General features: G+C 49.7%; 2 protein-coding genes across 6 annotated transcripts in view; one reads left to right on the top strand and one right to left on the bottom strand.

Moving 5' to 3' along the window:
• Inpp5a (inositol polyphosphate-5-phosphatase A) overlaps positions 1-20,593 on the top strand; it is a 251,681-nt gene extending 231,088 nt beyond the window's left edge. For 4 of the 5 annotated variants that reach the window (XM_087185601.1, XM_087185599.1, XM_013069956.3 and 1 more), the window contains 5 exons: positions 5,573-5,646; positions 15,083-15,194; positions 18,105-18,173; positions 19,029-19,065; positions 19,205-20,593. In XM_087185601.1, the coding sequence (XP_087041727.1) occupies positions 5,573-5,646; positions 15,083-15,194; positions 18,105-18,173; positions 19,029-19,065; positions 19,205-19,254 (342 nt within the window). In that variant the 3' untranslated portion in view covers positions 19,255-20,593. Of the gene's footprint in view, positions 1-5,572; positions 5,647-15,082; positions 15,195-18,104; positions 18,174-19,028; positions 19,117-19,204 lie in introns of all 5 variants that reach the window. The other variant, XM_087185598.1, reaches the window with a different exon arrangement.
• Positions 20,594-20,716: 123 nt separating this feature from the next.
• Positions 20,717-23,889, bottom strand: Nkx6-2 (NK6 homeobox 2). Its single transcript, XM_021253228.2, has 3 exons — positions 23,230-23,889; positions 22,979-23,151; positions 20,717-22,749 (listed from the first exon to the last, which is right to left on the bottom strand). Exons 1-3 carry the CDS (start codon positions 23,633-23,635, stop codon positions 22,495-22,497), a joined length of 834 nt encoding a protein of 277 aa, XP_021108887.1. The 5' UTR covers positions 23,636-23,889; the 3' UTR covers positions 20,717-22,494.
• Between the last annotated feature and the right edge of the window lie 1,096 nt (positions 23,890-24,985).

The following is a 24,985-nucleotide window of genomic DNA, read 5'->3' as shown; positions in this document are numbered from 1 at the left end:
CACTTGTAGCCCCAACAAGGGCTGCCATGGGTGGGGACGGGGGTGCTGTGAGGAACATGTTGCAACGAGAGTGTACAGGTGCTGGGGCAGACCCAGGCTTTGCAGGTCAGGCACGGTGGGACATGTGCACAATGCACTTTTGCTGGCTTGTCTTAGATGACTTTGGGTGCCTCGATTTATCTCCATGGAGTCCAGATCCACACTCTCCCCATATTCTGTCTCTTTTCTTGAGAAATATCTACCATTTGCCACTGGTTCAACCCAGAACCTGGACACTTCCATGACTCCTACATCTCTTCCACTGGTTGGTGCCTGCCCTAGACTCTTTTCATGGTGCCTGAATCATCTCCCCCTCCTAGGCATAGAACCTCTCTCCTGCTGCATGGGGTTAGGCCTCAGCCACATTCTCATTTCACATCCCATTTGCCTTAGAAGCCTGATCACTGGCATCACTGAATCTATTTTTGCTTTTCCACGGGGAACCCTCCACCCCCACACCAGGACACATGCACTTTTCTCACAGTTTCCCTTTCCCTTTCCCTTCCCCTTCCCCTTTTCCTCCTCAGGCCCTCTAGGGCAGTGGTGGCAGTGGTGGCAGTGGTGGCCTCTATGGCATGCATACCACAGCAGGTTGTTTGTATCATTGAAAGCTCTAAAAGGTTCACCATAGCTGCTCTAGAGCCTGGTAAAGTTGACTTTCCTCAGATGCCCACCAGTGTCCTTTACATGCTTAGTCATGTAAACTTAACATTCCATGTATTTCCTGCTAGAGAGGTGGGTCCGTTAGGACAGTGGCTGTGTCATCTTGCTTGTTGTCTACACAGAGAGGGCAGCATCCCAACTCACTTCAGTAGAGTAGATGGGAGAATGTGTGTGGAAGTCAGATGCTCAGGAGACATGGGGGCTATCCCTCATAGCTTCATGGCCATCTGAGCTTGGAGCCTGGGTCGAGTGCTATGGGATCCCCAGCAGAGCCATCCCCTCAGACCTATAGAAGTAAGGTCACCCAGGCCCCTGTGCAAGGCAGAAAGTGAATAGAGGATCCCTTTGAGGAATCCACTGGGGTGGCTGAGGGAACAGAATATTCTGGAAAGAGCAAGGAGACTGGTGAGAAGGAGTTCAAGCAGCTGAGGAGAAAACAGCCTAAGCTTGAGCAGTGCCTTGGAGGTGGAGGTGGAAGGCATGCGGGTTCTGGAAGCATCAGGACAGTGTCTCGTGTGTGTGTGGGTCATGTGTGGTTTTCCTAGCATTTGATCTGATTAGTGTTGTTTTGCCATAAGTGTTGATCTTCTGTGCATTCACTACATGACAGTTTTATATCTTTTTAAAGAATACCGGTTTAAATTTTCAAAACTTTTGGATATGATTCTAATATGAAAAACTATAGTTGAATTGAAGTAGAGAAGATATTCCCATGTGATGATTTCAGAAGGACCTGTAGACCCATCCGATGTGTGCTGTCCAGAACCTTATCCAGAAAGAGGCTGGGCTTGCAGGTGCCCAGAGTACAGGTGGTCTCCGCCCCCTTGATCAGGTTTGTGTACTTTCTCCAAAGAGCCTGAAGTGAGCAGGACCTTTGACTGCAGTCTTGCCCACCTTGCTGTTCAGGTTCTGAGACACGGTGCCCTTAAAAGTGTCTAAGGGGCTGATGCTGATGTGTGTGGGCCCAGGCCCCTACTCATGTTATGTGGCTTGTAGAGGAATCAGCTGCTGTCAGTCATGACTAGAATATGGGAGTCATTCCCACTGGCCCTGGAGGGACAAGATAAATGGCCTAATGAGCATGAGAGATAATCTCATCTTCATGGTCTAGTTAAACACGCTGCGCCATGAACGTTAAAAACAAACTACTATCCACAGAATGGATGTGCCTACACTGGACTCAGCCCCCAAAATCCATCGCATCCTTCATCAACCATGGGTCTTGTACCCGTCTGACAGAAATTTAATTCAAGCTGGCTCCTGAAAATAATTATTGTATTTTAAGAGTAGTAATCATTGGCCGGGACATGATTGAATGTGTCCATGCCTATTGACTTTTTCTATGATTTATAGCTTTGTTTAGTCGATATTCTCATCGAAATTGTATAATTAATTATAAGTGTGGCTGTCAGGGCTGCAGGATGGAGTGCCCTGGTGAGGATTTGGAGAGATTAAATTTTCCTTGGCTGTCCCAGGGCAGGGCTTGGGAATTTTCGAGGCACTTGGCCTGTTGGATAGAGATGTTTTCTGTGTGTTTAGCAACCGCCCAAGCTCCAAATGCATTGATTTTCTGGGCTCTTTTTTCTTTATCAGCTCAGTGTCTCTGCAGCAACAGTGGAATTTGTGCAGCTGGGACAGCTCCTGACAGATACGTATGACCAGCAGCTGCTTTATCATTGTCCACACATGGCCTTCGCTGTTTTTCACTTTGTAATCAGGAAGAATGTTTAAGACACATGTGAAATTGGTTATCATGTTTGTGAAAAATCTCAAAGAGATACAAATTATCAATTCAACAGAAATGCAATGTGATTTCTAATCAGAAACATCTCTGATATTTTGTGCTGGTGGTAGTAGAGGCTTTAATCCACATCATTTCATGTTGATGTTTCAGGGCTGGAAACTTGATCAGTCTCTACACTGGTCACACATGGTGAGGGTCCCACTGCCTGTCGGAGCCAGCTGGCTGAGTGGCACCTGGTGCGGCCACCTGTGTCTGCCCTCCACACAGTCATGGAACAGTTTTACATTTGCCTGTGTGGCTTTCATATTAATCTCTGTGTCACCGTTAGACGTGAAGCCCCAGGAGGGCAGTGATTGTTGATGGTCAGCAAATACTTGGCATGCTGCAGACACCAAATAAGCATGTATGAATCAGAATATGTTCCTTTTCAAATTTCAGGATATTTCTGTGTTAAAAATCAGGGAAGTAGGGAATTTAGTTCGGTGGCACCGGGCCTGCCTCAAAAGCCCAAGGTCCTGGTTGGATCCCTGGTACCAAAAAAGAAAAAATTTACTTTGGGGCTGGGGATTTAGCTCAGTGGCACAGCACCTGCCTCATAAGCACAAGGTCCTGAGTTCGATCCCCAGGACCAAAAAAAAAAAAAGGCAGTCAACAATGGGTAATTTAAAGAGAGGGCTATCACCTGGCAATTTTTCTTTTAGTATGGAGGCTGGGGACTTGAGCCTGGGGGACCTTACATTGTCAGTATCAGATGAACACATGTGGGTGAGGGTGGCTTATAGGAGGCCCAGAGTTCCTAGTCCATTCCTCTTGGCCTCTGTTACTATTGAAGCAGCTTAAAGATCAAATTCATTTCAAAGCAGATACTTGATTCCTTTATTTTTACTTCATACTTTTGAAAATGGGGGAGGGGTAATGAAACGGTGGCCTCAGTCTGCTGAGTAGTACCTCAGTGCAGCCACCCTAGACAGAATGGCCACTGATGAGCCCCAGGTAGTCAAGCTGGGAGGGAATAATAAATGGCCTCCACTTGCTAACCGGTTACTCCCTAGTAGCCTCAGGCCAATTCTTCCTCCTTTTCAGAGTTTCCCCACTTCTCTGTAACTTGCATGTGTGTGTTCATGTTTATATTAGTCATCTGCTCTTTAATTGGAAATTTTAGGCAAACCCCCACAGCAACACTGTGCACTGCATGGAGGTTGATACCCATCTCACATGAATGGAAGGTCAGTTTTCTCAAGCATCCTTGAAAGTGGTTCTTTGTGTACAATCTCTGGGTTCAGTGGCCATGGGGCAGCACATGCCCAGCCTGTAGCTTCCTTGTGGAGCCTGAGCCCTTCTCTTACAGCTACCTCCCTGAAGCCCTACGTGGAGTGTGCCAGCTGTTTCCCTTCTGAGTGTGCAGGCCTACATTCCAGAGGATTCCTTGCCCAGTGTCTCCTAGTGAGGTGCTTGGGAGGTGCTATGGGACAGTGCTGGGGCTGCCCAGGGCCAGTCACTGAAACCAGGGCTTCTGCCTGTACCCATCTTCGTAGATGAGGCCTGGGTAATGCCTGACATTCCAGGACTTCCCTTCAAAACGTAAGGAAAAATAAGAGAAGCTTCTTTTTGTGAAACTCTGAAAGTTGCATTTCAAGAGCCACAACAGTTTGTTCAGAGGCACTTGTTGACCATGGACCTTTCTAAATCTCAGCATCCCCTAAGTGCTCCCATCTAGGCCTTTTAGGAAAAGCTGCCTGCCAGACAGGCAGCTACAGAGCCAGAGTGGTTACTGTTCTTGTTAATCTTGGCCAACGCCATGTTAATGCCAGACTGAAGCCAACAGCCTTCCCAACACCTGCCTGCCAGACCTGGTGCTCCCTGCTGTGTTGCCTCAGCTCTGGAAACCCACCATCCCAGCCTGGTAGCTGCAAGGAACAGCATTGAGCTGGGTGAGGTTTGGTGTGGCTATTCCCCACTAACGGGAGATTGATTCATATGATACCTTCTAGTGTCCAGGCCCCTAGCATTGGTATCTGAGTCACAAAAGGCAGTTTGGGACTCTCTTGCTCATGTCTCTGAACATCTAGGTTGCTGCAGGATATGGCTTTGATGGTGTAAGATTGAAATAAGCCAGCTCTGTTTGAATGGTCCCTTGCTTTAAAGGGGCTTTGGCTTACTCCTCCTGTCCCTTCACCATAAGCACTACTACTTCTGATGGGGATTGCAGCTATTTCCTGTGATCTAACCTCGATTCAGCCCCAGAACATACCAGCCAATGAGCAGGAGTGGGGCCCACCAAATGCTGATTGGTAAAGGTGGCACTCTGTTGGAGAATAGGCAGGAAACCCAGTGCAGGTGGGCAGGTAGCAGCCTGGCACATAGGTAATTACTGTGTACATGATGCTGCTAATTGCATGTTCAGGAATGATGGATGAGGTGGCAAGAAGGAGCAAGGACACGGTATGGTTTTGAGGGGAGCCCCAGTTCAATGGCTTGCCCCTACACAGCTGTGGGGTGGGACATGATTAATGAACAATGTCCCAGAGGGTGTGCATGGTGATCACCCAGAGATGCAGCCAGTGGAGACTCATTCCTTCCAGGGGGGCACAATTCCCTCTTGACTTTGTCTCTGAAGCATCCCAAGGGGATGGGCTGTTTGCTGCCCCCTGTGCATGTAGAAATGAATATTTCCTCCTGAGTTGTCAGAATCATACCAATGTGGAAATGATCTACTCAAAGTTGACATCACTTGCTATGTGCGTCACTTTAGTCATTGGCACAGCAGGAGCAATGTCCCTTCTGTAGAAAGGATTTTCCACACTGGTGAGAGCTTCCTAGTCCCTGCCCCAGGGCATGAGTGTGTTAGGGTGCCTGCATGTGTCTTGAGTGAGCAGAGCCAAGCAGCCCAAGAGCTGCAGGTTGCGCTACTCACAGCAGAGACAGTTGGTCATCAGAGCTGGGTGGGAAGGCACCCCAGATCTTTCTGGTGACTTGACCTAGCAGCTCCTAGGTAGGGCAGATGTCAGACCAAATGCTTGAGCCCTGTAGGTTCCTAGGAAGTTATAGACATCCCAGATGCACACAGAGCACTGTGCCCCCAGTGAGGAAAACCAAGGTGACTTTATTTTCTTATCTTTTCTTTAGCTTTTGGAGTTTGACAAAGAGTTGTCTGTCTTTAAGGATAGACTGTATGAACTGGACATCTCATTTCCCCCCAGGTAAGGCACACTGCCCTTGCTGGATGAACCAGGTAACCTTTCCTGCTCAGGCCCGTTTGTGTGTCAGTGCACATGTGCTCATTTATGTGTGTGTCTGCATCTGTGTACATGTGTACACTTGTGTCAGTATGCATGTGTACTAAATGCACTGGCCCTAAGAACAAAACTAACCGACAGTAATAAATAATACTGTTACTTTCTTACTATTTTAAAGATCTTTTTTCAAGTATGCAAAATAAGGTCAAGTATATTAGGTCAGCACACATGGGGTTAGCTGGGCCGTTGTATTTGTGGATCTTTCTGGGAATGTTGACAGCATTAACCTCCCCACCCCCCCACCCCCACCCCCCCACACAATGGTGCAGGGTCCCAGAGGAATTCTGGGTCTGTCTGACTTTCCCAGGCAAGTAAGCTTTCTCTGTTTTACTCTGACATTTGTGGAATCTTGAAATTTACATCAGTAACAGTGTTTCACTTCAGACTATTCCAGGGCCACAGAGAGTTATGACTTAAGAAAGACGAATGATTTGACAGAAAGTGGCCAGGAAATGTGACCAGACCTGAGCCTGCAGTGCTCTGCACCATGGCTGCCTTGGCTATGCTGGGCTTTCCTGAGGAGGGTACAACATTGCCCACTGGGGCCTCTGGGACACAGTGTCCATCTGGAAGCAGCACACACAGAGGTGGTTGCCCAAGGGCAGAGATGCTCCATTATAGGTACAGGCCTCTATAGCACTTCTCCCCACTTTCTTAGATCCCAAGTTAAAAATGTTCGTGCTCAGGGTGAAAAGCACACCTGCAGTGATAGAGACACTTTCTAACAGACATGTGAATCATGACAGCAAGAAGGATCATGCCTGTGTGGTACCTGTCTCACACCCACTTGTTTTGCACCCAGCCCAGTGGTAAACACTTCATATCCTTATCTTGGAACGAGCAGTCATGCACCTAGAAGGTGCCTGACAGCCAAGCAGCCTTTCACCCTCCTTGCTAGAGTTACCCCCATCACTGTGCCAGGTGTCAGTGGTCAAACATGTGCAACCTGGAAGGAACCCCTGCCCTGTACAGGGCCCAGGACTCCTGAGGCCCTTTAGCTGTGGGGCCAGCCTGTACCCCTCTGACCTGGGTCAGGGGAGGTCTTACCCCTCTGGCAAGGAGCCTGCTGCCCAAACCGTTGAGTGGAATTTAGGGGGCTGGAGTAGCAGGGATTGCAGGCCCCACACATCCTCAGGTTGTCATTGCCCAGGCACATACATGCAACTCGTAGCAGTGAGGCTCTGGGAGATGACCCTCCACCCCCAGGGAACCGACTTGCAGCTCTGAGTCCAGGGGTACCCGGGAATACTCTGGATCACAGTCAGATGCTCAGTGCAATGTCCTTTTATATATACCCTCAATCTAAAGCTGATTTCAGCACTTGCTCTGATTCCTGCCTCTGCAAGTCAGACATCCTGAATATCCCTCCCTCTGAACAACAGAATGCTGCAAGAAAGCTCAAAGATGTCTTTCCTTGGGCTCTACTGGACTGGCAAGGACCCCACCCTGTGGCATTCATTGGCCCAGTTGAGATTTTCTCCCAGTGCTTGAAACTTACTTAGCACCAGAAATACAGAGCAGGACTTGGCCAGGCCAGGAATTGAAGGGCTTTGTGGTCAGGGCCTAGGTAGGCAAGGAAGAGCCCTAACTCCCAAAGCAGCAGAGGGGCCTACCATTCACACCAAGGCAGGGGCTGGAGTCAGCTCTCACAGGCCTGGGGCCACATTTACCACACCAGAATGTTCTGGAAGGTTGAGAAGATGGCATCAGCTTAGGTTCCTTGCCTGGTGGGCTCCTAGTGATTGGAAGCACAAGCTTTCTGGGAAGGAGGGTCACTGAACACCAAGACCTACTCTAAGGAAACAGGGTCCTTCAGCTCTGCCTAGGCTTCTCTGGGATGTGTTTCTCCCTGGACAGGGGAGAGGAAAGCAGTTGTGGGTTTTTAGAGGTGGGACTTTGGTGCCAAAAGAAAAATGAGGTGGCCCTGCCCTCAGTGCCCATGGAGTATGATTGGTTAGTATGGTTGGAGGGTGTATTAATTCAGGTTCTCTAGAGGAACAGAACCAATAAAATGCATGCCTGCGTGTGTACATGTATGTAATTATGAGGGAGGATTTATTAGATTGGCCTACAGGATCGGAAGCTGCATTGTCCCAAATGGCTGCCCATAGGCTGGAGGGCAAAGGAAATCAGTTGCTGCTCAGTACAAGCAGCTGGAAGCTTCAGAACAGAACAAGAGGGACCAATGATACAGTTCCAGTCTGAGGCTGAAGACTTCCCTACTCACTGGGTGTGAATCCATGTTCATATGCTCAAGAAGCTGGAGTCTAATGTCCACAAGTGATGCCAGCAGCAAAATAATACACTTGTTCAAGGGTTGAAGAGTTCAATCTTGTGCATGCAAGCTTCCTCCTCCTCCCACTTTTTGTTCCATCTGGCCCCTCAACCTGTTGGGTGGTGCTGCCCATAATCAGGGCTGGTCCTCCACACTCTGTTCACTGACCTACAAGGCAGTCATGTCTGGACAGACCCGCACAGGCATATTCAGAAGTACAGTCAAGTTGACAGCCAAGATAAGCTATCACAGAGTGTCCCCCAAATGTACCTCTCCCCGAATCGGTTATGTCACTTGCCAAAGGGGCTTCGTAGAGGCAGTTAAGGAGAATATCCTTAAGATAGTAGCCTGTGTCACCCAGGTGGGCCCAATTGAATAACATGCATCCTCAAAAGTAGAGAACTCTGGCTGAAGGCAGAGAGAGATGGGCAGGAGGGAAGTTCAGAGTTGTAAGGTGGACTCAGGTGCCATACTGGCTGAAAGCACAAGAAGATACGAGCTGAGGGCAACCCAGCCTGAAGGCCAGCGAAGAAACAGGACCCATCTGCCAGGTAGGCCTGGGAGTACAACCCCAACCCCCAGGTAGAGCAGAGCTGACACCTTGATTTGGCCTTTGAGACCCCAAGCCAAGTCTGCCTGGACTCCTGACCCAGCACTATGTAGTGCTGTCCACAGCCTTGAGAATTTGTGTCATCTTGTTTTCTTTGTTTCTTTCTATCCCCCCTCCCCTACCCCCTGGTACTGGGAATTGAATTTAGCTATACAGCCACATCTTTATACTTTGATGTGGGACTCTGGCATACTGCTTACCTGTGGCCTCAGCATCTGCCTGGGTGCTTCCTCCTCAGGGTGGCTGAGCCAGATGGCTCTGCCTTCTCCTGGGACAGCCCCTGCAAAGCCTCACCTCACTGAGGCCAGAGCCTCGATCCTGGCAGCAAAGGCTTGCCCAGTCCTTCCTGCCATCATATTGGCTTCATGGCACTAGAGATTGAACAGTTCCCCAAATTTGAACACCACCTGTATCTTCCCTGTGTGAGTCACACATGTGATCTATGTTTCGGCTGACAGGATCTCTTTTTCGTCTCTGTGTGAGCTCCTTATGTACTAAAGGTGACAGTGTCTATCATGTTTATGGCATTGTGCTCTAAATAAATAGCAAAGTATTTGTAGACATTCTTAAATAGCATAGTGAGTCTTCCTATTTATTAAGAAAAGTATGTCCCACCATCAAAATGACTGGCACTGAACATTGTTTTGGGAACATGTCCTAGAGAGTCATGCTCAACCAGTTTAGTCTAGAACCTCCTTACACTCTTAGAACTTTGGGGCACCCCACGGAGCTTTTGTTTTTGTGGGTTGTATCTATAGAGAGTTTGTATGAATTCTAAGTATCTATTAAATTCATTTAATAATAAACTCATTACATGTTAACATAAGTGACATTTTATGAAAAAAAATGTTTTCCAAACAAAAAATTTGTGAGAACAAATTTATCTTTCCAAATGTTTGTAAAATTTGGCTGGAGCATGTAGAGCAGAGCTGACCTCCCTCAGACAGATATCTGCTGGACATGGGTGAGATGTCTGAACCATCCCCTGAAGACGTTAGATGTTTTAACTTTCTTTTAACTTTTAGAAACAGTGATTTCTTAGAAGCTTGCTGCAGTGTGGAATCTGAAACTATCCCCCATGGACTGGTCCCTGGTCCCTGGTTTTGGAGTAGGTCTTTGGCCCATGTTCCTGCTGGGTGGCAGCAGGTGTAAGTTGTTTGGAAATCATGGGTGCCAACCTTGGCAGGTGTTAGATGTCAGGTTGTCTCACAAAGCTAATGGCACCGCCATCAGGACACTCCAGCCTCAGCAGAGGAGCAAGTATGTTTTCCAAAATTCTGGATATTTATTGAAAGCTTGAATTTTGTTGTTGGCAACAAATAATATTAATTGCTTCCCTGGAAAGGCAAGCTCATCTCATCCCTTTACGAGAAGATGTCTGCCAGCTACCTTGCCTGCCTAAGTGCACTTGTATATCAGTCTGCCTGCAGGAATGGTGTTCCATGAAAACAAGCAGTCGAAAAACTGACAGCACAGACACAGCAGCACTGTCTGTTAGACACGAACATGGGGAATCCAGCGTGCCTCCTAGATACACCCAGATTATCCTGCTGAATCCTAAAAACTATATTTCCCAGGTGTTGGGTTCCACAGAAGTAAGCATTTAAACTGCTTCACCAGGGGACCTGTAAGTGACCCTGGCTTCTGCATAGCTGTGTGTGACACTGGGGAGAACGATGCTCCTACATGGCCTAATTGCTGCCTGGTTGTCACTCAGGCCACAGTGGCCTTTGCCCCATTGGTGCAGCATCTACGCTGGAAATAGCTAGTCATCTTACTGTTACTGTAGTACAGCTTTACATTTTGGACCCCTGGAAGGACCACACCACTCTCCAAGAATTAGTCCCAAACTGGAAACAATTAAAACCCACAAATAGTAGAATCGATATTCAAAACTGAAGTGGAATGTTACCTCACAGCCCGAATAGCAGAGAACATTCCTGCCCCACTCTGAGGATAAACCTAAACTCACAGTGTGGTAAACAAGGCCTATGCAGAGCACTGAGTGCTGCAAGATGCCCTTTCTGTAAAATTAGCTTCAGACAAGACCCTCCTGGCATTGGGGTCATCTCTGCCAGGGAACATCCCTTCCATTTTTGTACTTTGCCTTATACATGTTACACTTTAACATGAAGTTCACTGAAAAAATGGGAAATTTAAGTGTCTCATATCTACCATTCAAAACATTTCAAAGAACTTATTTAAGAGTTAATTAGGACAACGAGTTCCTTCCCAAAGAGATTAATTCACAGCAATGAAATGGGATACTTTTATTTAACAAATTATAAAATAAAATCAGTTTTAGCTTTTGAAAAAGACAAAATGTATACAACACAGGAAAGTGCCCTGGGTTGTCCTCGTCAATGAGTACCTTTACTAAAAATTAAAGACTAGGAGACTCCTTTAAGATTCTCTGTGAGCCATAATGTAGAGTTCCGCAGTTTTTTGAATTTGTGTCTATAATGTAATAATAATTATCTATGTAGAACAAGTATGAACAGGATGAGCCTTCTTGCTAGAGCTGAGTATTTGGGCAGGGAGTTAGGACATCTGTCCAGCTGGCTGGTCACTGAGCCCTGATACGGCCTTCGCAGATGTGAGAGTCAGCACCGAGGGTGAGAACAGCCAGGGAATGGTTTATGCATAAAAGCCCTGGTCATCCCCAGAGTAAGAGCAAGTGTGAGCAGCTGCCCCTGTGGCTGTGGCAAAGAGCCAGTGCAGGCTCCTGACCTCCAGCTCCCCAGCCACCGAGATGCCTTCTTATGACACTTTGGTTGCTAAATTCTTCCACTGAATAATTTTCAGTATTGCCACAGTCTGTATTGTTCAGTTATTTTTCTTTAATTTTAGTCTCCCACCACCACCAGGCATTTTGATTGCAGCTGGTATCTTTGAAACGTCATGTTTTACTGTGTCTTCAGGGCTCCATGGATATAGAAGTGGTTTTTAGAGATACACTTGTGGCTGTGGATGCATGTGAGAGTTATCTCCCTCTGTGACATACTGAGTTATCCTTGAGCTTGATACCTTTGAGGCAGCTGTATTACCCATCACAAGAGCTGCTGAGCAACTGGGACCTGTTAATATTTTACCAGGTGAAAGCAGAGGTGGGGTCCCCGCCTGTTCTTTCACCACCCCCGGAGAAGTGGGGCCAAGCCTCCAACTCTCCTTCTGAAAGCAGCCTGTGCAAACACCTTTGCTTGCTTGCTTGCTTGCTTGCTTGTGGTTCAGGAAGGGCTGAGAATCATAGTAGAGTTGTGGAATCCCACCCACCCGACTTTCCTCCTTCCAGTTGTTCTCAGCCCTGTAGGACTCAAAAACTTAGCAGAGCTTTGTGCCCTGCCATAGTATTGTAGCTGCAGGGGCCATGGCAACACTATCCAAAAGCCCAGCCAGACAAACAATCTGCTGCTGCCCACATCCTGAGGGAAGGAGTGTAAGAGGTAAAGAGGAAGGGAGGTGGCATGCCCAGAGAGCACAGGTGGGTGATTGTTAATTTTATCACCACTGCAATTAATTATGACGATTATTCCTGAAGCTGTACAGGGCTGAGATAGGGCCAACTTGTCCTGCCTCCCACCCCATGCAGGTTTGCTTCCAGATAAGTCTGGTATAAGGCACTACTCACATTAATCATCTGTGGACAGCTCACATCCAGGCCCAGGTGTCTTGCAAGTAGCCTTGCAGCTGGGAGGAGGAAATGGGACCCCATGGTTCACATGGGCCTCCTCAGACTTGTCCGGCATCAGAATCTTTTGCATTTGCTCTTTGGGTGTCAGAGTATACCCTAAAAGTAACCCACCCCAAGGCTGTAGGGGTGAGTATGCTGTCTCCAACAGCTGGGCCCTGCAGTCCAACCCAGCCAGAACATCCCTCAGCCTGTTGATTCTCCCATGGCAGCCAGGATCTATCCTGAGCCCCAAAAGGGTCAGAGGCATGTGGGACTGTGGAGGCCTGTACCTTCCGGGTGCAGGTTAGGTTGAAGGACAACATAAGGAATTGTTCCTGCCACTCTAGGCTATTCTGTGACTTGGCATAGAGCCCATTATATCCAAGCAGGACCCATCAGGTCCTATCCCTATAGACAGAAGGGGTCACCCTAGCCTGCCAGATCTGGCTTCATGGGTCAACATAAGCTCTCGTGCTCTTCCTCAGTGTGAAGAATGGAATTTGTTTGTCTGTAAACTCAATTAAAAGTCACCCACAGCATTTCAGATCCAGATCTTAGTGTTTATAATAGACTCAGTCCTTCAGGCACATCCTGGCACAGCCTTTGGAGAAGATCCCTGGACCAGCAGGCTTTCACAGGGGAATTTTCTGCCATGGTAACAACATTGCAGCTGTCTTGTCCTGAAATGGTAGTTTCTAAGAGCACATGGGTTCAAGTCTGTTTCCCTGCAAATTGGCACCTCCCAGTGATGCTTTTTAGGCTGGTCCTTATCGGGATTCTGTTGTACACCATGTCAGCTGCACACCAAACCCATGTCTGAAGACAGCCAGGCAACAGCAACAGGATAGGAGATCACGCATCTTAATCATCAAGAAGAACCTGTTCTACACATTTCTCATGGAAAAGTCAGCCAGACAGTACTCCTTCTAGTATGTCCATCTACTGCACTTGAGTATTAGAAAAAGGTTGGACTTCTGGTGAGTGAAGGTACCCTGCTCGTTGGTCATAGCAAAGAACTTCTGGCCCAACGCAGCCACTAGAGGACCACAGCACATTATACTCTACAGACCACCCAGAGCCCTCGCTGTCCTCACCCTGACCGATATGGGGGTTGTTCCAGCTGAATGACTCAGCATGTTCATCCATCATTCTTTGGAAGCTGGGGAAAATCTGTGTGGCCTGATTGTACAGCTCTTGGGGCTATGGGCCTGTGCAGGGAGCCTGCTCTGGGCCTCAGTGCCATTCCTCAGGGGTCTGTGTTAGAATGTGTACAGGGCATTTCCAGTAGGGCCTGAGCTTCAGTTCATAATCCATAGTTGGGATAAACTGAGAAACACTTGATCGAGATAACTATCATTTTAAATGTGTAGAAATAGGACAGGCCATTGACTGGCTGTTTTCCCTGAAGAAGAAAAATACATAAGTTACTTGTATTCTCTGTTCTTTAAAAAGACAATGTTGTCATCATTAAAAACTATGTAAGTTTGTTTTTAGCCAAATCTGTGTCTTTAATCTGATAAAGTGGTGCTTTTCTGTAAGAATCATGAGTCATAAGCCCAGTTTGATCTCTCTAGAGAGCAAAGACAGAAAATGTGTTCTGAGACACCAAGCCGTTTCAGGTGGTTGAGACACAGGGATGATAGGCCTTAGGTCCTCTCCATGGGCAGTAAGAGAAGAGGCCAGGCATATAGGTGATATGAGTCCCTCCCAGAAGGCCCACAGAATCAACATGTGACAGGTGCCTATGACAGCCTAAGTCTGGAAAATCAATAGCACTCTCCTCTTCCAGGAAAGCTAACAGGAAAATCTAACAGAGTGAGTGCCATTCTCAGCAAACACTATGTGGCATTTTGGATTTAAGCTTAAAAAACACATTAAACTTTTACAAGGACCATCTTTAGAGTCTGCTGAAAACTGTAAGCAGTGTGAGTGAGCATGTGTACTACACTAAGATATGCAACTAAATAGATAAGGATTCTCCCCAGACTCGGTTATTCTTAGTGAGTTTGCATTTAGTGGGCCACAAACATGCCTATTTGTGATGGGTTTGCATCTTAAATGGAATGGTAGATTAAGGTGGGTCCATTGAGATGGCGCTATGCCCTGGCACAGGGCCAAGGTGTTCATTTCAGGAAGAGAAGGAAGCTGGTGGTTACTTGCAGCTGGACCTATAGGTCTCTGGATCCTCTTTGTGTGGATGAGGGAGCTGGTGACATGTAGAGACATAGTCAAGCCAGTGGGGGCCACTCAGGAGGCAGGATGAACAGTGCTGGGGACAGGTGGTAGTTGTCTGAGGGACAAACAGTCCACGATGATGCAGGATGCACTCAACACATGGGTTAGCAAGCCTAGTTGGGGTTGAGGCAACTGCCCACTCTGGTCATCACTTGATAGTCATGCATCACCTGTGCTGGGTAAAGCTCGTTCTCAGACCCTCAGAGGGAATGGACAGGGCCCAAGAGAGCAGTAAGCCAGGGACAGTTACAACCCACTGTAGTTTGATGACCCCAGGGTCATGGCCTTCTGAACATCTGGACCTTTCCCACATTAAGCACCTAGGCTATTGGAGAAGGTGGAGGAGAGATATGTGCAGCTGGATTGACCTGAGTTATCTGTAGACCCACACAGAGAGTTGCTTGATATGAAAACTTAAGTTGTAAGTTTGGCTTTGTGTTTTTGAAACTTGTGTGCATGTGTTCTTTCTCTGGATAGCACAGCCTTCCTTTGTAACACAGGATGGCTAGAGTCAGTGTACTGCTGACCCTGTGCTTCTGTGTTTCCCCAGTTACCCATACAGCGAGGAATCCAGCCAAGGTGAACAGTACATGAACACTCGGTGCCCCGCGTGGTGTGACCGCATCCTCATGTCTCTGTCTGCCAAGGAGCTGGTCCTTAGGGTAAGTGCGAACCACCATTGGGACCAGCTGCAGGAAAAGACAGGGCAGGGACCAGGTAGGGTGAGCTGCTTAGCCTAGAAATGCTCCATGTCAGGCCTTCTCCTTAGGTAAGCTGAACTGAAGCTGTGGTTGCCTCCTCATCCATGGCTCAAGTCCCAGTGAGTGCCATTGTCTTTTTGGGTAGAAACATGTATAAGTGATCACCAGGCAGTAGTCTGAAAATCATAGTTTATTGAATCCTTAGAGTTCAGTGCACTCTTATCCATGAAAGAGTCTATAAGCTGTGAAACGTAGTAGAAATGTCTGTCATTACAAGTCACAGCCAGGTTCATATCTGGGCTCAATAAGAAGTTAAAATGGGATGGGTGTCATTCTCAGGAGATCAGGAGAGCCAGGGTTTTTCAGTTCCTACATGTTAACATACAAGGAGTATTTTCAAAGGAATCCGAATTAGTTTTGTTACCCCTTTCAGTGAAAATGTAACGGTAAAGCACAGGGATTCATGTGGAAGCAGCAGTTTGATGCTGTGTTCAGAGCTGCAGGTCTCTGACCTTGACAGGGGCTAGTGGTTAGTAGGAGTCAGGAGATGCGAGTGGCTCCCGGTGGGCTAGGGACTCTGTCACTTCTTCCCTTTGTCCCTGCCACCTAGGCCCCCTCTGACCAGTCCTCACCTTGGTGTGGTGCTTGGTTGGGTTCCAATTACCCTCATCTGCCCGTGTGTGTCCCTGGGCCAAATGATACCACTTCCACACACCCCATTACCCCTTGAGGACCTCCCTCCCAAGTTGTTGGACAGCCCTGCCAGCCACCCCACAGAGGCCCTGCTGGCCTTTGGTGTACGGTTAATGTCCCTACATATAGTACTGGCCCCCTCAATCCTCCCCATGCCTAAAGCATCCCAGGAAAAACCAGTGCTTAGTTCCTGGCCATGAAGAGTAACCCACTTGGCGCAGCCAGGAATAGATAGAGACAGGGCTTGTTGGGCAGAAGCCCCTTGGGTCTGCATTGAGCTTGAGTGGGGCAGGAGGCTGACTCAGGACAGCTTTGGTGGGCTGCTTACCTTCTGGATTTGGGACAGGGCCTATGCCTTGCCTATACCTTCTCATCCAGGGCCATCACTGAGGAGAGGCCACTGTGGATCCTTCTCTTGCTGAGGCTTTCTTGAATGTAGCTGAACTTGGACCCTGGCCAGGAGCCCAAAGATGCAGGATGAGTTCAGGGGCCCAGCCTTGGACACATCCCTGCCCCTTATAATCTGGGCTTGCTAATCAGCTCTGTGGAGATGACAGTGTGGGAATCAAGCAGATAGTGGTTACATGGTGGTTCATGTGGTGGACATTCTCACCTGCTAGCTGAACAAAACCTTTCAGGGGACTTAGGCAGAAAGATGACTTGCATTCTCCACCAGAAAAATACCTAAGATCACAACAACTTCATTTTGTGGTAAACTCGGAAAGATAACATGCTACTAAAGCATTGGTGGGCAGAAGGCTGGCCAGAGTCAGTGTGGCCAGAGACTATAGACAGGTCCAAGAAAGGCAGCATTTTAGCATATTTTACATTCATTCACAGTGCCCTTGGGTCCCCAGACCCAGGGTTCCATACTTTAAAATCACAGTGGGGGACTAAACTCTGCTCTTCATCTAAGCCGAGGACAAAGCATACCCCTGGTGGCTTGAAGGAGGCTCTGTCTTCAAGGCTGGAGTTGGATAGACACTCCCCTGGGGGCTGCCCAGTGGGCAGTGGGCAATACACGATGAGCAGACGGTGCCACAAACAGCCTCCGTGGTGCTATCCATCATGCCATGCTCCAGTTCCTCATCATCATGTTTCGTTCTGCTTCCTGAGCCCTAAAACACCGAAGGTGGCGTGCTGCCTGGGAGCCTCCATGATGAATGCTCAGTGAGGTGTGCCTGCATTCTGCCTGTGCCCCACTGTAATTTGTTTATCTGTCCAAAGATTATACAGTTGAAAATCCACAATTTTATGCTGCCTTTGTAAATTACCACACTGCGTTTGATGAATGTTTCCCCACTTCCACAGAGGCGGCTTTATGCTCATGAAAGATTGGAAAGTGTTCATGCATGCAGTACCGAAGGTTATGTTTTTATACTTTCTGGCAGGCGACCATGTTGGAAAGTAAATCTGACCTTAAGCTTCCTACTGCATTAAAGATAATTCAGTTTTAACTTTATAGTCTCTGCTGCTTCAGCTGCAGATATAAAACTTCAGCCAAGTCAGAACTGACTGATTATCAGCAACAAAGCCTTTAGCATCACACCTGAAATACAAACATGTTCCAGCCTTGAGCCACTGCAGAGGTGAAGGAAGTGTGCGCACAGGAGATAATTAAAATGTACACAATGCTTTGTGCAGTATATGGAATTCAGTGCCTCTATCTTCATGTGCAAAGTTTTAGGTTAATAGAGCAGACTGTCAGAAACAAATGTAAATAGGAAAAATGGAAAACAGATGAGCTATGTCAGTTTGAGGAGCACCTTGAAAGAAAGTTCAGAGTGGCAGTGATTGCAGTGAGCAAGGAGTGAGCCCGTAGCACACAACAGCATTAGAACGAGAACTGGGGGAAGTCCAAACTCCCCTGACCCCTTGTACCATGTCACCTCTGTCCTTGTAGAATCAGGGTCCCACCCAGCAGAAGAGCTGGGCTGGGGTGGTAAGGTGTACGACTGGTAGATCTTCTCCCATAGCTGGCCAGGGCCTCCCTGGGGCAGCTCTGATTAGCCAGAGCCCCTCAGGACAGGGAGCAGGTCAGGTGATAGCTGTTCATTCATAGGGACTACCCCACACTCCTCCCTTCTACCCAGGACACCCCGAAGCCCCTATCTGTCACTTCTTGGCAGGATCATTGGGTTCCCCAGCCTCCTCACACTGCCCTTTGTTTGCTTCCAGTCGGAGAGTGAGGAGAAGGTTGTCACCTATGACCACATCGGGCGCAACGTCTGCATGGGAGACCACAAGGTGATGTGTGCCACACTGCAGTCCAGGGGCTGAGTGGCCAGTGGGTGGGAAGCAAGCAGGCAGCCTCTCATCTCCTTAGTCTGGCTTTACTGAATAAGCCAAACTGGTCTGATTTGATTGATTTAGTTTTAATAAAATACTGAAGGATAGTTGAATAGGAGGGAAGCAGAACCGACTAATCACCATAGAATAAAATACATTATTTTACTACTTGTAAAAAAAAAAAAAAAGTTTTGTCTACAGCTGGTTATTTTTTGAAGGCCACTTCTAAAGTATGCATTTGGGATATTTTCATGGCCTTCTTGTGCCAAGCTTACATCCAGCAAACAAAGTAGTTATGAGCTCATCCAGACCTAGTGGACTCAGGGACAGGCGCTGCTGAGCTGAACAGATTACTTACACATGTGACTGCCCCAAACCCAGAGCAGCCCAGCAGTCCCCATCAGCAGTCATACCACGTGACTGACTGCTCATGCCCCATTTTCAGCGAAATTAGATGAACCTATTTCCTCTGTGTTTAAGCCCTGGAAGCCGTAGTCCCTGAGTGCATTTCCAAGGATGGACACATTTGCATCCCTACAACATTTGGGACTTATTTAGCAGTTCCTCACACCAGTATTTATAATAATTTTTATCTGAAACAACTCCTTCCTTACAAACAGAAAAGGGCTGTCTCAGGCCTTTTGTGTCCCCACTCCTGTACTCCAGGTCCAGGCTGACTCAGTCTCTGCTCTGCACACGTTTTAGCATCACCTCCTCTGGACACGGTTCCAGCGCCCAGGAGATTTGAGGGCCAGGGGCCTGGTAGGAGGTGGCAGCATGTGCACTGACACCCCTTTCTTCTCCTCACTGCAGCCTGTGTTCCTGGCCTTCCGAATAGCGCCTGGGGCAGGTAAACCTCATGCACATGTGCACAAGTGTTGTGTCGTGCAGTGACGTGGTGGTAAATATGACTCCTTCCCTTAGTTCTCCTTTTCTGCAGCTTTTCCTGGTGTGTTTGTTCCTTTAACAAATTACTAATTCCACTTCAGGGAAGAGGTGCCAGCGCAATGAGAGGACCCTTCACGAGACCTCCCTGTAGCAGCATATTGAAACTCGTACTCCTAACAGCTGCATCAAAAACCTGCCCAAGCACCACCTGCTAGATGGCCGGCCCCACACTTCGCTTCAGCCTCCGGACCACTCCGGAAAAGCCTCACATACCTCACTGTCGTATCTGTTCATGTGACATTGAGTAGAAACATTGGTTTTTTAAAGACAAGTCATAGTCCTGTTGCCAAAACTCGGATAGCAAAGAGATTCCATATTTTAGATTTCACAGTTCTCCATTTTTAATAATTGTCTGTGGAGGAGCTTCTGCAACGTAGAAACTCCAAGGTGTCAAGCATCCCTCTCTGCCAGGAGGAGTTGTGCCTGGGCCAACCCAGGCAGTGAGGCCACCATACGTGTCCACCCCAAGGGCCCTCCGTGGCCTGACTCTACTGCCATGTTACATGGTGTCTGAATCACACTGCAGCTGCTTTCCATTTTTATATATATATAAATACATATAAATATATACTTTTTAAAAATAATTTATAAATCTTACCAAAACTTATACTAAATATACTTTCCAGTATGGATGCACGAGTGTCATATCAGCGGGTAGAACTGCAGTCTAGGAGTTTAGGGATGTGTACATCGGCACACAAGTTTCCAAGACAGCATTGACCTAGCAGTGCTGTGGGGCAAGAGCGGCCCCTCTGCACTTCTGCACTAGCAGTTTGTCACTCCTCTACCTTTCTCTGTGTAACATTAAGAACTGAATGTGAAGTTTATAGCTAGCCTGGGTATACCTTTTAAGAATTTTGTAAAATGTTTTGTCTGTGTCTTTTGTTACCGTTTTATGGTGCCAATATTCTACATTAAAAACCATAATCTCGTGGGAGAATTAGAAATAGCCTCGTCCGCTTCCCACAGAGATTGCTTAACGTGAGCTGTATAAAACATGGAAAAGAAGCAACACTGGGCCGTGCTACCGACGCCTGTGTAACTACCCTGTTGCCAACAACACTCTGCTCCCAGCACTGAACACAGCGTCGGAAGGTGACTGCAGAGCCTGTTGACGAAACACAAGCGTGCGTTTTATTGATTTACTTCAGAACACTACAGTTCCTGGACTGCAAAAGCATGAGATCGATGTTTGTTTCTATAGAAATCACTACTGTCGCGAGTCATTTGGTGTCCGCGTGCCGACCTGTGTTCTTGACGCTACGCTGGTCGGTGTCTCTGTTAAATGCTGTGGTCGCTGGTCGTCAACAAGCCACATCGAGGCCACCACGCAGCAATTCTGTCTGTGGGCTTCAACTGTGGGTCATTCCGAAGGCCTTTGGAAGTGACTGCTTGGTTCCTAAGCAATAAAATTGATCATGGTGAAAACAGTTCTTTGCTTGCTTTGTTTTCCTTCCTTCCCAGTTTCCATCACCTTTGAAATGCTAAGTAATGGGAGTGGCCTCCTTTGTGCCCTGTTGTTTGCTCTGGAGCTCATTCCTAATCTGGAATTTCACTCTGTCGCAAACTATTACAAGGCATTCATCTATGAATGGGGAGTAGAAAATAATTGGACTTTTTACTGTAATAAGACTTGTTCCTCCCACATTTTTAATGGGATTGTATAAATGCCTTTCTCAAAACTTTAAAACTGGAAATGCCTCTGCTCGTAACCTGTGACAGAATGGTTCATTCACAGAAATGACACTCCAAGCCCTTTAAAATTTTTTTAAAAGCATAACTCCCTTTTAAAGAAAATCTGCCAGCAGCTCAAAAGAAGTGAGAAGTGTTCCTTTAAACTAGTGGTAGAGCAAAACTCATGGTAAAAAAAAACACAAAATTTAAGTCTTCTACATTTCTCTGAAATGTTTTTGAAAATTTGTTCCAAGAGAAATCTTATAATTGTAGTAATATAATTGTTTACATATGAACATAAAGTTAAAACTTTAGTGCCCATTAAGATACAGCTATGGAGCATCAGCCCGTCGCACCACAGCAGACTGGTTTTTGGTAATGGAGTGGCTGCCCTTTAGAGCTGGTGGGCACACCACATGGTGAGGAAACTGCTCGTGGTGAGGAACAGCTTCTGGTGGCTGGCAGTCCCCTTGCAATGTAACCTTCTGAAGGGCTAGCCCTCAGGAACTGGGGTAAAGGCTTGGAGGCCTTTCCAGAGTGGTTCAGCGTGGAGATTTGTGAGCTGGCCCTCAGCCGGCACAATTATTTTGTGTTTCTCTTTGCAGTTCTAGCTCGAACAAAGTAGTACTTTCTGGCAATGAAAAAAATCTGTTAACATGGTAGCCAGAGGACCACGATGTAGAATTTCAACCCCAATTTCACCTGATGTACGTTTAGCAGGCATATTCTAAACACTTCATATTCTGGCCAAAAGACTTTAAAAATAATCATTTCAAAATGCCTGCACCCAAGGCAGAAACACAGGCAGAGCCGGCTTGGCTTGAAGCTCGGCAGCGGCTCAGAGGGACTGGGCAATGCTTACTGTCCCCAGCTGCAAAAAAGGAAAAGTGCCTCACAGGGTGCTTGGTGTGGGCGGACAGGCGCGTGGCTTACTCGCCTTTTGGAAAAGCCAAGTTATGTATTAAGTCTACCCAAACCTCATCGTCCGAACCAACGCAACTGAAGACGCCTTACATGGTGCATCGCCTGTTTCTGAATGCCAGGAGCCAGGGCTCTGGCCGCGGAAGGTGGAATCCATACCTGCCGGAGGGCCACGCCTGCTGAGCGCCCGGATCTGTGCCGCTCCGCCCTTCACCTCTTGCCGTGGCTCCTTCCCTTCTGCGCGCCGCCCGAAGGTTGCGGGCTGGGCCGCCCTCCCGGCGCTCTGGCTCGAGTCCTGCCGGCCTGGCAGTGTCCGAGCTCCCAGGCGCCGCGGAGCGCGCAGCCTCAGACCCGGATGCGCACACTGGGCCCCGGGTCTCCATCGCGCGCTACCGCCGTGCACTCTAGGCGCCAGGCTGGGAGAACAGACCGGACAGCGGCAGGAGGGGACTGGCTGCCCACAGGCATCTCGCTCGGTGTGGAAAAAACACGCGGTGCAGCCTCGGGAGCTGCGGCTCCGACCCAGACGTGTTAAATAATTTATTGATTATACAAAGTGATCCGCCCACCCCACGCCTACGCGAAGGGATGCCGCCGGACCCCGAACGTCGCGCCCGAGCCCGGGGCCGCTTTATAACTTATTCTGTAAAAAATATATATACACACTGCGGCGAGGCAGCTGGCGTCGGGGCTCTGGCCGCGCCCAGTGCCCTGGTTCTGTGGCCTGGCCAAGTCCTCACAAGGCGTCCCCAGCGCCACCACCGCACGGGCTGACCAGCGCCAAGTTCGAGGGTTTGTGCTTCTTGAGCAGCCGCGTGATCTTCTCGTCGTCCGAGTTGGGGTCCAGGGGCCGGTTGTATTCATCATCGTCCTCTGCGTCGGAGCCGCCCACCTTCAGCTTCTCTGCATCTGAGTCTTGCTTCTTCTTGGCCGAGGCCATCTCCGCCGCGTGCCTCTTGCGCCACTTGGTCCGGCGGTTCTGGAACCACACCTGGGGTGGAGGGGAACCGTCAGACGAGCCTCCGAAGCTCCCAGCCCTGTGCCTCGCTGTCTCTCGGAGGCCCAGCCCTGACCCTGCCGTCTGAGAGCGCGGACCCGCCCGGCTGCTCGCCGGCCAGGCAGAGGCCGGGCGGCTGCTTGCCATCCCTTCGCAGGACGCGGGCTCCCGAGCCAGCCTCGGCCTAGCAGGATCCCGCGGAGACCGCCCCGGTTGCGCTCACCTTCACCTGGCTCTCAGTCATGCCCAGAGAGTAGGCGAGCCGCGCGCGCTCCGGGCCTGCCAAGTACTTGGTCTGCTCAAAGGTCTTCTCCAGCGCGAAGATCTGCTGCCCCGAGAAAGTCGGGCGTGAGTGCTTCTTCTTACCGTCCTTGTCCAGGACCCCGCTGCCTTGGGCTGTGAAGGAGGGTGAATGAGTGCGGCCGGCGCCGCACCACCAGTCTGCCCGCGCCGAACCCCGCGCAGACCACTTACCCGGGCCGGCCAGGCGCGGGTCCCTCCAAGGCGAGCCCTGCACCACGCCGGGCCAGAAGATGGGCGGGCGCCCAGGCAACTCGGCCAGCGGCTTGGGGTAGCCACGCGCCACGGCGGCTGCCGGTCCGAAGTAGACGCCGGCCGACGAGGCCAGCCCGTTGAGGCGGGGCAGGCCGCCCAGGAGGCTACCGCCCGCCGTGCCTACCGGCCGCCCCAGGATGTCGCTGATGCCGTGAGGAGTGCCAAGAGGCAACTGCGCGCCTAGGCCGCCCAACGCGGGCGCTTTGAAGCCGGCTGGGCCCTGCAGCGCGTAGGGGAACAGCGAAGTCTTCATCTCGGCCATGTTGTGCAGCGCAGCCAGTGGCGCGCTGCTCAGCACGAACGCGCCCGGGCGGTTAGCGTCCATGGGCGCCACCACCGCTGGCCAGGGCGCCCATCCGGGCCCCGCCGCGGCAGCCCGCGCCCGCCGGCCGGGGAAGTTTGTGCGCGGCGCGGATGGGCACCGGCTGCAGCGGGGATGCAGCGGATGGGTGCTGACTGCCGGGGCGGACGGGCGGGTGGCTTAGGTGCTGTCTGGGCGGCGGCGGGAGGGACGGCGAATATTCGGGCGGAAAAGACTGCTCCGGGGCCAGTCGGAGCGGCGCCGCGCGGGACACAAGCGCTGATAACCGCGGGGCCCGGGCGCGGCGCGCGCACTGATTGGCTATGGGCCCCGGCGGCCCGGCCATTGGCCAGCGCCCCGCCCGTCTGCGCGCGCCCCGCCGGCTGCGCACTCCATGAAGGGCCCATTAGCGCGGCAGGTGCTTCCCTGGTTGTAAATTTGCCCCCTGATTTATCTCCCCAGGGACGAAATAAATCCCGTTGGATGGGAGTTTAGTTAGGCAAAAGGTTTAATAGGAAATCAGGAAAAAATACGAGAACATATTTTATCGCCCAAAAGAATGTAGATTTGAAGATCCAAGCACCAGGCTCGGTGCGCCCTGTTAGGGAAAAAGCCCAGGCCCACCGGCCATCCGAGGTCAGCGGGCGCCGTCAGGTACCACGGATCTCGCCTTTCCTCACGGCTTCTTGGCCTGTTTCGGGCTGGTGCAGGGTTGCTCGAACCCTTGCATGGACAGCTCTCTTGATGAGTCGGGACAGCCTAGGGCCAAAGGAGTTCACAAGCCCAGTGGTTAGACTCGGCCCACTCCACTAAATTGGGCTTCCGGTCTTGCCAACAAACTGCCTGCGTGGCTGTGAGGCAAGCCAGCGATACAGGGGGCACCCGCGCGGTCTCCTGTCGCGCGCGCAGCCAGGTAGTTCGGCTTCCTTGCGGCTGGCCAGGTCTGGAAGCAGCCATGGCTCAGAGACCCCCCAGTTGGAAGCTTGCGGTCCAGAGGGTCGCAGAGTCTCCTTTTGGGGTTACCTAGGAAGTCACTGTTCAATTCAGAGCCACGACTCTCCCCACCCCACAAGCGGTTCTCTTGTGAGTCGAAGCCCGGGCGGGGCGAACAGGGACCCTAGATATCTCAGAGCCTAAAGGTTCAGGATGCCTAGGGGGCCGCGTTCAGGGCCTTAACAAGAGTGAGCGCGTGAAGCATCGCTAACAGAGCGCAACCTTTAGTTCCTTGCATGGGCCCATTTGACCCCAAAGTCCTCCTCGGGGCGCAAAGAATCTGCACACCAAAGCATTGCCAGAGGGTGAAATGAGATTGTAGTGGACTCTGAGCCCTGCGCAGAGCAGGCTTTGAACAGATGCTGCGAGTTGTAGCTTTTC

This window comes from Heterocephalus glaber, unplaced genomic scaffold (assembly GCF_053883595.1).
Source record: "Heterocephalus glaber isolate CG9 unplaced genomic scaffold, H.glaber_assembly_v1.0 deba00001497, whole genome shotgun sequence".
Lineage (NCBI taxonomy): Eukaryota > Metazoa > Chordata > Mammalia > Rodentia > Bathyergidae > Heterocephalus > Heterocephalus glaber.
Note: the sequence above shows the minus strand (reverse complement) of the source record. Positions and strands in the feature narration are given on the sequence as shown.

Excerpts from the sequence above, each read along its gene's own strand:
- Nkx6-2 (XM_021253228.2), bottom strand. The coding sequence starts at position 23,635 with ATGGACGCTAACCGCCCGGGCGCGTTCGTGCTGAGCAGCGCGCCACTG. Across the intron at positions 23,152-23,229 it reads CCCGCGCCTGGCCGGCCCGG|CCCAAGGCAGCGGGGTCCTG; the intron begins GTAAGTGGTCTG and ends CCTCCTTCACAG. Across the intron at positions 22,750-22,978 it reads TGACTGAGAGCCAGGTGAAG|GTGTGGTTCCAGAACCGCCG; the intron begins GTGAGCGCAACC and ends CCTCCACCCCAG.